Below are 14,694 nucleotides of genomic sequence, written 5' to 3'. Positions count from 1 at the left end.
TGTGAATTGAGCAGCAATGAACATTGATGTGGCTGTATCTCTGTAGTATGCTGATTTTAAGTCCTTTGGGTATAGGCCGAGGAGTGGGATAGCTGGGTCAAATGGTAGATCCATTCCACGTTTTCTAAGGAATCTCCACACTGCTTTCCAGAGTGGCTGCACTAATTTGCAGCCCCACCAGCAATGAATAAGTGTACCTTTTTCCCCACATCCTCTCCAACACCTATTGTTGCTTGTATTTTTGATAATCGCCATTCTAATTGGGGTGAGATGGAATCTTAGTGTAGTTTTGATTTGCATTTCTCTTATTACTAAAGATGTTGAACATTTTTTCATAAATCTGTTGATTGCTTGTAGATCTTCTTCTGTGAAGTGTCTGTTCATATCCTTAGCTCATTTGTTGATTGGGTTATTTGTATTCTTGGTGTAGAGTTTTTTGAGTTCTTTATATATTCTGGAAATTAGTGCTCCATCTGAGGTATGAGTGGCAAAGATATTCTCCCACTCTGTAGGCTCTCTCTTCGCATTGCTGATAGTTTCCTTTGCTGAGAGAAAGCTATTTAGTTTGAATCTATCCCAGTTATTGATTCTTGCTTTTATTTCTTGTGCTATGGGAGTCCTATTGAGGAAGTCTGGTCCTAAGCTGGCATGTTGAAGATATGGACCTACTTTTTCTTCTATAAGATGCAGGGTCTCTGGTCTGATTTCAAGGTCCTTGATCCATTGTGAGTTGATTTTCGTGCAAGGTGAGAGATAGGGGTTTAAATTCCTTCTGTTGCATATGGATTTCCAGTTTTCCCAGCACCATTTGTTGAAGAGGTTGTCTTTTCTCCATTGCATATTTTTGGCACCTTTGTGTAGTATGAGAAAATTGTATTTATTTGGGTTTGTGTCCATGTCCTCTATTCTGTACCATTGATCTACCTGTCTATTTTGGTGCCAATACCATGCCATTTTTGTTACTATTGCTTTGTAGTATAGTTTAAGTTCTGGTATTGCGATACTCCCTGTTTCATTCTTCCTGCTAAGGACTGCTTTAGCTATTCTGGGTTTCTTATTCTTCCAGATGAATTTCATGATTGCTTGCTCTATTTCTGTAAGGTACATCATTGGAATTTTAATTGGAATTGCAGTGAATCTGTATAGCACTTTTGGTAGCATGGCCATTTTGACAATATTAATTCTGCCTATCCAGGAACATGGGAGATCTTTCCATCTTCTAAGGTCTCCCTCAGTTTCTTTCTTCAGTGTTTTGCAGTTTTCATTGTAGAGATCTTTTATCTCTTTGGTTAGATTGATTCCCAAGTTTTTTTTTTTTTTTTTTTTTTTTTGAGGCTATTGGAAATGGAGTCGTTTTCCTCACTTCCCTTTCAGATGTTTCATCACTTGCGTATAAAAATGCTTTAGATTTATGCATGTTGATTTTATAGCCTGCTATTTTGCTGAATTCGTTGATGAGGTCTAGAAGTTTTCTGGAGGAGTTTTTTGGATCCTCTAAATATAGAATCATGTTATCAGCAAATAGTGACAGCTTAAGTTCCTCTTTTCCTATTCGTATCCCTTTAATTTCTTTAGTCTGCTTAATTGCTCTGGCTAGAGTTTCGAGGACAGTGTTGAATAGAAGTAGTGAAAAAGGGCATCCCTGTCTTGTTCCCATTTTTAAAGGGAATGGTTTCAGTTTTTCTCCATTAAGAATGATGTTGGCCATGGGCTTAGGATAAATAGCCTTTACAATGTTCAGGTATGTTCCTACTATCCCTATTTTTTCTAGTGTTTTGAGCATGAAGGGGTGTTGTATTTTGTCGAACGCTTTTTCTGCATCAATTGAAATAACCATATGATTCTTATACTTAAGTCTATTGACATGATGGATTACGTTTATTGACTTACAGATGTTAAACCATCCTTGCATTCCAGGGATGAACCCCACTTGATTGTGATGCACGATTTTCTTAATATGTTTATGGATAAGGTTTGCCAATATTTTGTTAAGGATCTTCGCATCTATATTCATCAAGGATATTGGTCTAAAATTTTCTTTCCTTGATGTGTCTTTTCCTGGTTTAGTATGAGGGTGATATTAGCTTCATAGAATGAGTTTGGTAGGGTACCCTCCTTTTCTATTTCCTGGAATACTTTGAAGAAGTATTGGAATCAGTTCTTCTTTGAAGGTCTTGTAGAACTCAGCTGAGAATCCATCTGGTCCTGGGCTTTTCTTGGATGGTAGGTTTTTAATGGCTTCTTCTGTTTCATTGCTTGATATTGATCTGTTTAAATTGTGTATGTCCTCCTGGTTCAGTTTGGGAGGGGCATATGTCTCTAGAAATTTGTCAGTGTCTTTCGTAGTTTCTATTTTGTTGGAATACAGATTTTTGAAGTAGCGTCTCATTATGTTATGTATCTCAGTGGTGTCTGTCATGATATTTCCTTTATCATCACAAATTTAGTAATTTGAGTTTTCTCTCTCGTTCTCTTTGTTAGTGTGGCTAAGAGTTTGTCTATTTTGTTTACTTTCTCAAAGAACCAACTTTTTGTTTTGTCAATTTTTTGAATTATTTTGTTTCAATTTCATTGATTTCAGCTCTGATTTTAATTATTTCCTGTCTTCTACTATTTTTGCTGTTATTCTGTTCTTTTTCTAGGGCTTTGAGCTGTATGTTAGGTCATTGAGTTGTTGACTTTTCATTCTTTTCTGGAATGCACTCCATGCATTGAATTTTCCTCTTAGTACCGCTTTCATAGTGTCCCAGAGATCTTAATATGTTGTATTGTCATTCTCATTGACCTCTAAGAATTTTTTATCTCCTCCCTGATGTTTTCTGTTATCCATGTTTCATTCAATAGCATATTATTTAGTCTCCAGGTGTTGGAGTAATTTCTGTTTTTTATTTTGTCATTGATTTCTACTCTCAGTCCATTATGATCTAATAGAACACAAGGCAGTATCTCTATTTTTTTGCATTTACAAAGGGCTGCTTTGTGGCATAACACATGGTCTATTTTCGAGAAGGTTCCATGTGCTGCTGAGAAGAAAGTGTATCTGCTTGTTGATGGATGGAATATTCTATATAAGTCTATTAAGTCTAGGTTATTGATTGTGTTATTGAGTTCTATGGTTTCTTTGGTTGGTTTTTGTTTGGAAGATCTATCTAGTGGTGACAGCAATGCATTGAAGTCACCCAGAATTATTATGTTGTGGTCTATGTGATTCCTGAAATTGAGAAGGATTTGTTTGATGTACAGGGATGCACCATTGTTTGGGGCATAAATATTTACTATCGTTATGTCTTCCTGATTTATGGTTCCCTTAAGCAGTATGAAATGTCCTTCTTTATCCCTTCTGACTAACTTTGGCTTGAAGTCCACTTTATCTGATATAGGGATGGAAACCCCCCGCTTTTTTACTGAGTCCAGGTGCGTGGTAGGTTTTTTCCCATCCTTTCACCTTTAGTCTGTGGATGTCCTTATATATGAGATAAATCTCTTGCAGGCAGCATATTGTTGGGTCTTTCTTTTTAATCCATTCTGCCAGTCTATGTCTTTGATTGATGAGTGTAGGCCATTAATGTTCGGGGTTATTATTGAGATATGATTTGTATTCCCATCCTTTGGGCTTGTTTTTGGTTTTTAATTTGGCTTGGTTTCTCCTTTGAGTGGTTTTTCTCTAAGGTAGTTCCTCCCTTTGCTGATCTACATTGTTGTTTTTCATTTCCTCCTCATGGAATATTTTGTTGAGAACATTCTGTAGCGCAGGCTTTCTGTCTGTAAATTCTTTTAACTTTTGTTTATCTTGGAAGTATTTTATTTCATCTTCAAATCTGAAAGTTAGTTTTGCTGGGTATATGATTCTTGGTTGGCAACCATGTTCTTTCAGAGCTTGAAATATGTTGTTCCAGGCCCTTTTAGCTTTTAGAGTCTGGGTTGAGAAGTCTGCTGCTATCCATATTGGTTTCCCCCCATATATGTAATCTGATGCTTTTCCCTCGCGGCCTTCAAAATCCTATCTTTATTTGAATGTTAGGCATTTTCATTATAATGTGCCTTGGTGTGGATCTGTTGTGATTTTGTGCATTTGGTGTTCTGTAGGCCTCTTGTATTTGATTTTCCATTTCATTCTTCAGGTTGGAGAAATTTTCTGATATTATTCATTGAATAGGTTGTTCATTCCTTTGGTTTGTATCTCTGTGCCTTCCTCAATCCCAATAATTCCTAAATTTGGTCTTTTCATGATGTCCCATAGCTCTTGGAGATTCCGTTCATGATTTCTTACCATCTTCTGCTTGGGCAACTTTATTTTCAATTAAATATTAAAATATTAAATATTTTGTCTTCATTATCTGAGGTTCTGTCTTCCAAGTGGTCTAGTCTTTTGGTGATGCTTTCCATTGAGTTTTTTATTTGGTTTATTGTTTCCTTCATTTCAAGGATTTCCGTTTGATTTTTTTGAGAATCTCCATCTTTTTGTTGAAATGATCATTTGCTTCCTGCAGGTGCTCTTTCAGCTTATTGGTATTATCATTCATTGCCTGCATTTGCTCTCTTATCTCATCCTTTGCTTTGCGAATCATCTTAATCATGTATAATCTGAAGTCCTTTTCTGATATTTCTTCTACCATACTGTCATTGGATTCTATTAATATAGAATCTAGATTTGTTTGGATCATTTCCTTCCCTTGTTTTTTCATGTTGTTCATGTATCTTCCCCTCTAGCAGTGCAGATCTGGAGTATTGCAGATTTCCCCCTATAGGCTTATAGTAGCCCTGTAGGTTTCCAAAACCTTTTCTTTAAGGGGAGATCAATATTAGCAGTGCCCAATTCAGACACTATGCAATCCTAGACCAAATAGCCCCAGGACAATAACAATATTGTCATAATAAACAGAATGAGTTCAAATATTATCTTCAGTAAAACAAACAGATTTGCAATAAGGTCTGCAGTTTCTAATGGAGGACAAAGAGGATGCAGAGGGATGTAGAATGCAGCTGTTAATGGGATAAGAAAAGAATGTATAGAAGTTCTAGATAATTGAAAGGATGAGAGTGTAATCCAAAGAAATTGGATGTTAACATGCAAAAAAGGGAGAAAGAGACTCTGAGGGAACAGGTAAACAAAAGGAAAAGAGCAAGAAAAGTAAAGAAATAAAACTTAAACTTTTTCAATAAGGAGAAAAAAGAAAATCTACAGTGTAACAGTCATATAGTAATGAAACCTCCCAGTTTTCAGTAGCCTGATGCATGAGAGGTACCTGACAATGAGCTTCAAGTCTCCAGCAGGCGTCTCAGGATGGGATTTGCCCCACCTAAAAATGGGAGCTACAGCTTCCAGGATTATCCAAGATGGCCGCTCTGTCTTCCAAATGTGTTGGCAAATGGGGAGCTGCAGCTCAGGGTGTGGACGTGGTCAGCTGGAGGTCCTGGAGACGGGGTGCAGTTGGTCAGGCAGGGGTCTTGGAGATCGGGTGTGGTTTGGTGTGGTTGCGGGATCCTGGAGGCCTGGTACAATCAGTTGGTCTGGGGTCCCAGTGATAGGGCGCAGTCAGTCGGTCTGGGGTTCCTGGCGGCACGGAGCAGTCTGTCAATGTGAGGGCCCCAGAGGCAGGGAGTGATCTGCTGGGCTGAGGGATCCTGGAGATGGGCTCAGTCAGTCTGTCCAGGGGTCCTATGGGGCCTGGCTGTTGTTTCAAAATGGCGGCAGCCACGTGTAACCAAACCTGCAGGTACTGTAACAGTGAACTTCCAGGCAACCGCAAGCAGCTGGCGCTCCACTGGCGGTCAGCAATCAGTTTGCTGACTGTTGTCAGACGATCGGGAGGTGAACCTCGTGTGTTGGGTGATGGATAGGTGTAAGGTAGGCGATGGAGAGGCGAGAAGCAGGCAAATGGCAGATGATAGGCACCTGACAGTGAACAATCTGCACTCAAAAAAGGCGTTGATATGCTGGCAGACTGCAGGTGATCACAGCAGACAAATGGGGTAGACAGCAGGGGATTGATAAGCAGCGAAACCTGCCTCACCAAGAAACAGATATCCTCTGCTTGAAACTGGAGTTACGGAGCAACAAGGAATGCAGTCTCCCTCTAGTCCACCATCTTGGATCTCCCCAGTAATTCACTTTTTAAAATATTTTTTTTAGTTGTTGATGGACCTTTATTAAATTTTTATTTTATTTATATGTGGTGCTGAGGATTGAACCCAGTGCCTCACACATGCTAGGCAAGTGCTCTACTACTGCGCCACAACCCCAGCCCCATAATTCATTTTTATATTACATTTGAATATAGGTGTGTGATGCCCTGGTTCCAATGAAATAGCAAAGTACCATTGTTATGAACTGAATGAGGTACTGAGAACCTATTCTAAAGTCTTCCTACTTCTCTGCTTAACTTCTTCCTGTTGCTAATAATGACAGCAAATAGGGAGCCACAAAGGCACAGTGAAAAGGGCAGAGCTTCACAATCTGGTGACTAAAGCTCCAGGGCCACTCTGCTGTGTGCTTGCTAGTCATTGATTTCAGGTCAATGACTTAACTTTTCTAAACCTTAGTTTCGTTGTAGGTAAAGTCGGGGGTAATACCTCTCCGTGGTTGTTAGGAAGAATAAATACAATCATTTCCACACTTAGCATTATTTTACACATGGTTCAAATGTTAATCTCTCACCCTCCCACCCCACCCTGTTTCTTCTGAAGTGGAGGATGTGGTTACATGATAAGGGGCTCAAAACTAAAAAAAGAAAAATGAAGAACAAGGATAAGTTTAACTTGCCTATAAAAAGTCCCAGAACATCTCAAACAGTTTAGAAATGGGCTTGGTAGTTAATAATTCTACTATGGCCTCTGGTTATCTTGACCAAAAGGATATAAATTCCAATTTCCTGAACCACTAAGTATTGACAGATAAGGTAAAAGTCTTGAACTCTGTACAGCTGAAATTGTGTATAGAGAATTTGAAGCAATTGCCAGATCATTGGAAGGACACTTTAGGGGTTGCTGGCTTTATGGTGGCTGGGCTCAGAGTATTCATGCCTTTTGCCTTTGGCATTTGTGGATACAGTGTTCTATTTGGGGAAACCCACTCTAAAGTGTATTATGCACATAATTAGTAGGGTGGGATTTACTCGGAAGAATTTATCTTATCTACCTAAACTTGCCAAGTCTAAACATTTCTGTGAACTACTGGTTCTGTAAAGGTCAAAGCCAAGATTGTCTGTAATCACCAAGTGCTGGTATTAAACCTGTCAATTATAAATATGCAAGTGAAAGCAATATGCAGGGAAAATCTTCATTTTGCAGCTAATGTTGGTTTTGAACTTATGGCCACCATTTTTCCATCAGGACAGACTTGTGAGAAAAACAAGTGTCTATTCTCCGAAGTTCTCCTGGACTTAATGGATTTATGGGTGGTGCTCCTGCATTTTAAGCATATTGAGTGGAGCCCCCTTTTGTTCTAATATACTTTAGATTATAAAGATAAATCTTAACCTGTGTTTGTTGCATTTGTGCACCAGTGCTTAAAGAATGAGATGGATTTCTGTTCTCTTTTTTGTCTTTCTCCCCAATACTGTTCTCCACCCCCACCAATTTTGAAAAGGAAATACAGCATTTTTTAAATCTTTGCTCCCTGTGAGTTGCTGTTATTCAGTCACTGTGTGCGTAATACTGGCGGGTCCCACCGTGGCACTGGAGACCCATCTGTAACAGTGCTGTCATTGTGTGCCCGTTTGCATTGTCTGGGGATATTCATTTACAGTTTCTGGGATGTTTCTGGGAAAGGGTGGGCAAAAACTCCTTTGTTCTTTGTCATCATGGAACTTTAAAACATAAATAATAGTTATGCTATTTTTGGGGGGTGTGAGGGCTGTGTTTATGCTTTTAACTGCAGTCTTCAGGCATGAGGTACTTCTGTCTTGGATTTTCTGATGCTTTGAAACAGCAGGTTATTTTTTCCTTCTCCTTCTCCCTTACCCTAGCTCTTTCTCTATCTTTAATGCCTTTGGAAATAGGATTGAAGAGGGAACTAATGGAGTATGTGTTTGTCTTTTGCTCTTTCTTTCTCTTAATGAAATTAAGAATTAAAGAAATACAGTTGTGTCTGATATAAGCTACTGAGTATTAAACAGCCCAAAACCTCTACCATGGTAGTTACAACTTTCTCTATTAAAAGAAACAGATATAATTCCTAACTATCTCTGGGACAACCGATCCCTCAGAAGATGCTAATTGCCATGCATCCTTTCAACCATTAGCTGAGAAATGTCAAGGTCCAATCATTCTTCTGAAATAGGAACGTCAAACCTAGCTCTTACTGACTGACCCATGGAAGATACTATTGATTGGTGACAAAACATTTCGCAGGTACAGGCAGCTTCTACCCAATTGATTAGAGTTTGCAATGAAAAGGAAATCTATTTTTCAACCATGCTCTGTGATCTAGAGTTATAAGGAGACTTTAAATCCTTGCATATATGGTGTAGTTTTAAAATAGGATCTGGTTATTGGTCTATTTGAGTTTAGTCAAGGAACAAAAGCAAGAACATATCAGTGGAGAGATAAGAGGCATTATATTTGTACAGAGCTCTTCATTTGTACTTTTAAAGCATAGTTGGGCCTTCTGCCAGGGAGCGTATGCCCCCTTCATAAATCCAGCTTCTAGGAAAATGGGTTCCCCAGAATGCTGGAGGCAGAGTCATCTGGATGAGTAATTTCTCTTTCCTGCCGACTGCCAAGTATGGCTCAGGAACCCAAGAGCCTGGTAGTGGACAAATTTCCTAAATGCAAGACACATAAGGTTGTTGGTGTCAGTTCCTCCAGATGGGTGGTATTAACTTCTGAGTATGAAAGTGCAGTAAGCTTTGAGCTCTGCATCCCTGCATGTCACTTGAGGTAGTGTCATCCAGCACCTGTGAGTCCCCATTAGGGACTTGACACCATGGACAGCTACACTGAAATATGTTCCCATCTGTTTTAACCTCTGGGGATACCTTGTTTTTAATAAGATTTTGTCTTCTTGCCCAACTTCATTAGTCTGTACGCGCACACACACACACCACACACACACACACACACACGTATTTATGAACTTAGGATCTCTTCCTGGTGATCTGTAACTCAACAAAAAACCCACTTATTTTCTTCAAAGTTCTTAGCAATAAACTTCTTTCATAAAGGAGGGGGACAGGAGGTTATAGATCAGTGAGGCTAGGTCTAAATTTGTTCCCCAGCACTGCAAAAAAAGAAAGAGGAGTGGGGGAGGAAGAGTTAGGGAAGTGCACATCATTATTACTTTTGGGCTGGGGTTGTGGTTCCAGTGGTAGAGCACTTGCCTAACACGTGTTGAGGCACTGGGTTTGATCCTCAGCACTACATAAAAATTAATAAATAAAATAAAGTATTCTGTCCATCTACAACTAAAAAATGTTTTAAATAAAAATTTTCCAGGTAGAAATATTTCTAAAGACAGGTTTTAATAAATTCTAACTAAATAATTGGTTTTTTGTAGCTATAAATTATCATTGCGCCAATCTTAATGGGTACTTTTCCCATCTTTATCTTACAGTGGCTATAAAATGCAGTAAAAACAAATCCAGTCCCCAAGAAGCTGTCCAAGTTCTTTCTTCAGTCCGACTCAACTTACGGGGCTTATTATCTAAAGCAAAGGTGAGCGTGACGTGAATTAATTAGAACTGTCAAATGGTAAAAGGTCATTAATCTCAGCTAACTATTCTTAAGTCTTCCTTTACATCAGGGATAATTTTTAGCCCACATTATATTTTAGATAACAGTCTCCAGGTGTTTGGTTGTGTTGATGAGAATATTATTGGTCCCATGGCCAGATCACACCATATGTAATTTCTCTTTCGTGCCTCCCTGCCGAGGCCTAGTATGTCTCAGGAACCCAAGAGCCTGCTTGTGGACAAATTCTCTAAATGTAAGACACATAAGATTGTTGGTTGGAACTTAGGAGTCTTTGAAATTAATGTTTATAATTAAACATTGCTCTTCTATTTATTATCACTTTTCCCAAACATATGCCTCTGGTACCACTTGGGAAAACTTCTGATTTAAACATATATTTATTTCAGGGCATATTAGAAAAGCATTACTGGCACATCAAACCTACAATTCTATGAATATCATTATTCCTTTTTCATTATAATAGTGATAAAATGTTTCCTTTTAAACAGATTTTATGCATATAAAAATTGATTTAGATAATACTTTAAGTTTATAGTACATGGATTTGACAAAAACACACACACACATTGTTACGATAGATGGTGGGTTGACAACTGAAATATGCTATTAGCTTACAAATTCCACCTCGTGGGCCAGTGCTGGGGTGGAGATGCCTAGGAATCACCCAGGGGGCTCTTTGGAAGATGATTCTTAGACTTTGTGACAGCTACAGATTCAGGTCTGGGATGGAGCCTGGAAATCCTTTAGATTTCCTAGGTGATTCTACTGTGCAGTCAGCCTTCGATCATACCTCTGGAAGCAAAATTTAAAGAAATATAACTTCAAATAGAATTCAGTTACTCTCTTTTCTAATCTTAACTCGCTTTCACCCTTTAGTTTCAGGTTGCAAACTAATTTGATTTACTTGTGAGGAAAGGTCTGTGGCACATGGAAGCACTTCTGGACACCTTTTTAATTCTGTAAAACTTTTGCGGAGTTTCATCTTTGTTAATCGTTTGATCTTTCTATATTAAAGCCCGATTTTTTCCTCAGTAGTTAGTACTCACTTTACCATCACTATTTAGCTGAGCTATATTTCCTCCCAGCTTGGCAGCACAACTTCAAAATTTATATCTTAGAAATCTGCAAGAGCTCTTTAAAGGCAAGGAAGCAAGTTATTCTGGGTTATTCTGGTGACTTCCCAGATCAGAAGCTGAGTTTCCTGCTTTTGATTAGATCACTAACTCATCCATAACTTTCTCTCTGCAGGATGTTCCCTTATCTCTCTGCAAAGCCTTTTTTTTTTTTTTTTTTAAATCAGTTGTTATGTTTACATAAATTTGTACCTGCTTGACTTAAATAATATTATCTGTACAGGTACTATACAGCCTTCATATTGTTGTAAATTTCCAGCTACTGAAAATGAGACCTCAAAACATTATCTGTGACTAGCTTTGGTGGAACATGCTGGTAATCCAGGCAACTGGGAAGGCTTGAGACAGGAGGATTACAAGTTTGAGGCCAACCTCAGCAACTCCGTGAGGTCATAAGCAACTTAGTGAGACCCTGTCTCAAAAAAGAGGGTGGTGGGTACAGGACTGGGGTTGGTGGCTCAGTGGTAGAGCACTTGTCTCCATGTGAGGCACTGGGTTCGATTCTCAGCACCACATTAATAAATAATAAATAAATAAAGGTCTATCAACATCTTTTAAAAATAAAAAATAAAAATAGGGGGTGGAGGAGAGCTGGGGATATGGTAAGTTCCCTGGGGTCAATCCCCAGCACCCCCACCAACACCAAAATCATCAGTGTAGATTTTGTTATTATTAGAAAATTATTCCTGGGAGAAAAATTCCTCCTAAGCCTCCTTTGAAGCACTTTCTTGCATATAAAATAAATGGGAATTGATCATGTGCCTAATTGATCATAATGCTAAACTGAGTTGCATATAAAACACTTTAAAAGTGAAATTGCATTGAAAATAACTGTTAAATAGCCTTGCAGTCGGTTTAGTTTACACAAATCTCTGACCTTTTCTTGCCAGACCAGAGGCTTCATGGAAATGAACTCCTAGAACTTTTTTCCCCTGTTTAACACAAAGATCACTTATTAATACAAACAGACACAACCTGTTAAGCTCTAAGAAATTTAAATAGACTCATCTAACAAGTGATTCAGTTCACACTCCCCAGGACAGAGTGGACCCTCTACCCCTGTCATTGCCACAGGGTTGCTGCAAGAGTTGCATGAGGGCTGTCGGTTGGAGACCAGGGAGCCTGGGGATGGAAACCTGAGGGAAAGAGCAGATTTGGACCTCGTACAACGTGGCAGATATTTATTGTTTCTAAGCTTCAGTTTGTCTCCACTTCCTCCTTACTTCATAGAGAAGTGAGGCAGATTCATAGGATTGCAAGCTCTGTGATTCTTAGCTGAAAAACACACAAGATGAACTCAGGTTGTTTACTAACAGGTGTTTTCTCCAGTGGTCGTGCTGTGGCAGTTCTTATGTCATTCTGTTATGAAAAGCTGTACAGATCATCCAGTCAAGTCTGATAAAAAAAGATATATGGCAAGCTAAATAAATTATCCTTCCGATTAAAACACAGACACATGCAAACATGTATGTTCGCACACAACGGCCATAAAATCCTAAAGCTGATTTTTCTGGGTGCCTATATTGGCTCAGCAGGCAGTTCCTAGAGAAGCATTCCAAGAGGGTTTTTGGCTATAACAGTGTTATTGAAGTATGTTGCAATAAACCTCCCAAGGTGATTCCTTTTTCCAGTAGGGTCCACAGTTTTTTATTTTGTTGGACTTTTTTGCTTTTACTAAATTTTAATAATCTTTGTTATCTCTGATGCTACATGAAACTTAATTTTCAAATAAGTAGCATAAAGGTATGATTTATATGAATTTGAATATAAAATATTGTTTTACTTGCATGCACAGATTTTTGTTTGAATGAACGATGTTTGTTCATTGAAAAACCATTGAATTACTTTGAAACGAATGACCAGTATTTAAAGTAATTGAAGAGCAGAGCTCATTTGAGTTTTTAAGTTCAGGCCTGTTATTTGGACTCGTTTTTATTACCGCTTGTGTATTTCTAGGATGGTGAAACAAAATGCTGCCTTTGGTCTTTGGGTTTGGCTTATTTCGCTTAGCATGATCTTCTCCAGCTTCATCCATTTAGCTACAAATGCCATAATTTCATTCTTCTTTAAAGCTGAGTAATATTCCATTGTGTATATACCATAACTTCTTTATCCATTCATCTGTTGAAGAGCACCAAGGTTGGTTCCATAGTTTAGCTATTGTGAGTTGAGCTGCTAAATACATCGATGTGGCTGCAAAATCAGTATGCTGATTTTAAGTCTTTTGGGTATAAACTGAGCATTGAGATAGCTGGGTCAAATGATTAAGCACCCATGGGTTCATTTTCTGGTTACCACCCCCCCCATTACATATTTGTTTCTTTTGTTAATGTTTTTTAAAACTTTTTTTTCAGTTCATGGAGTGTTCTTAGTTGCAGAGGATAATTTTAAATTAACTTTTTATTGAAATATAATGTACAAACAGAACTGTATATAGATCTTAAACATATAACTTTTCATGAAGAAGACGTACCTGTGTATCCAGCACCAGAGCATGACTTAAACATCACCAGCACTCCCTAAATGCTCACCCAGTCCCCTTGTCACCACCTGCACACACCAAGGGTGGCCCCCACTAGGGGCATAATTTTTGGGTTAGTGTAAGAAGTGGATATCCACATATGCCATTATGTTTGCTTCATCTTTGCCAATCTTGAATGTGCTCATTTTCTGTTTTTAAATTAAAATATTATTTTATTGAAGCAACATGGGCATTTAGTTTCACAAGTAAATAGTAATAAAAGGCTTATTACAAAATATATTACTCCTTACAGTCCTTCTCCCCAGAGAATATCCCCTTCTCCCCTTGAATATCATGTCTCATTTGCACATTTCTGTATTCCACATTAATAATGATACACGGCTTGTTTTATTAACCAAAAAGTCAGTTTTTATTAAGCAAATCATTATCTGTCGACTTTACAGTAAATGAGAACTTAATTCTCTTATACCAGCACTTCCACTGTTTTTCTTTCTTCTCTTCTCTATATATTTACACTAAAATTTTTAGTTAAATGAGCATTCTCTGTTAGCATGATATGTTTGTACAAAGGATAGTCAAAGTGAGTATTATAGCCAGACACAGTAATCCCAGCGACTTGGGAGGCTGAGGCAGGAGGATGGCAAGTTCAAAGCCAGCCTCTGCAAAAAGCGAGGTGCTAAGCAACCCGGTGAGACTCTGTCTCTAAATCAAATACAAAATAGGGCTGGGGAATGTGGCTCAGTGGTTGAGTGCCCCTGAGTTCAATCCCCAATTAAAAAAAAAAAATGAGTATTATAGGATAACTGTGATTATGGGGAGGTACCTGAGTGTGTTTGTTTTATTTTGTCTTTTTTTTTTTTTTTTCTTATTCTTTCATTGTTTTTCATGGTCATTGTCTTGGTTTCATTTCTTTGTAAGTCTCTTGTCTAAAATCATGATCTCACCTGCCCTCCTCTTTCTGGATATAGTTACTATCCCTTATTATTGCCAAGTCTCATGGAATCTTCTTGTGATCTTTTGTAGATAAACTTTCCTTGTGACTGTCTCCTTCCTGGTTTCCATGACATCTCCTTCTCCCACCTTTCTGGCCACCCCTTTATAGTCCCTTGGTGGGTTTTGTTTATTTGCCCTCCTCCTAATGTTGTGTTCCTTAAATTCCACCCTCAGCCTTATTCTTACCCAGCACAGTCTCTAGGTATAAACTCCATGGTCACGAGTGATCTCTTGTCCAGATATAGAACTGGCTCTTAAACATGCAGATGGACAGTGTGAAAACAAATTGGTCATCCCTCCCTCCCCTCCCCTCCCCTCCAGCAGACTTTACCTCTCCACAGTTCCTTGTACACACTCACATTCCCAACACCGCCACCACCACCACCAACAACA

General features: G+C 38.5%; 1 protein-coding gene across 1 annotated transcript in view; it reads left to right on the top strand.

Annotated features, from left to right (window-relative positions):
* The window catches only part of TTC27 (tetratricopeptide repeat domain 27), a 233,296-nt gene that overhangs the window by 192,953 nt on the left and 25,649 nt on the right, over window positions 1–14,694 (top strand). Inside the window, exon 19 of the mRNA XM_079109989.1 lies at window positions 9,554–9,654. Coding sequence (XP_078966115.1) covers window positions 9,554–9,654 — 101 coding nt within the window. The remainder of the gene's footprint in view (window positions 1–9,553; window positions 9,655–14,694) is intronic.

Source organism: Sciurus vulgaris (genome assembly GCF_902686455.1).
Source record: "Sciurus vulgaris genome assembly, chromosome: 14".
NCBI lineage: Eukaryota > Metazoa > Chordata > Mammalia > Rodentia > Sciuridae > Sciurus > Sciurus vulgaris.
Note: the sequence above shows the minus strand (reverse complement) of the source record. Positions and strands in the feature narration are given on the sequence as shown.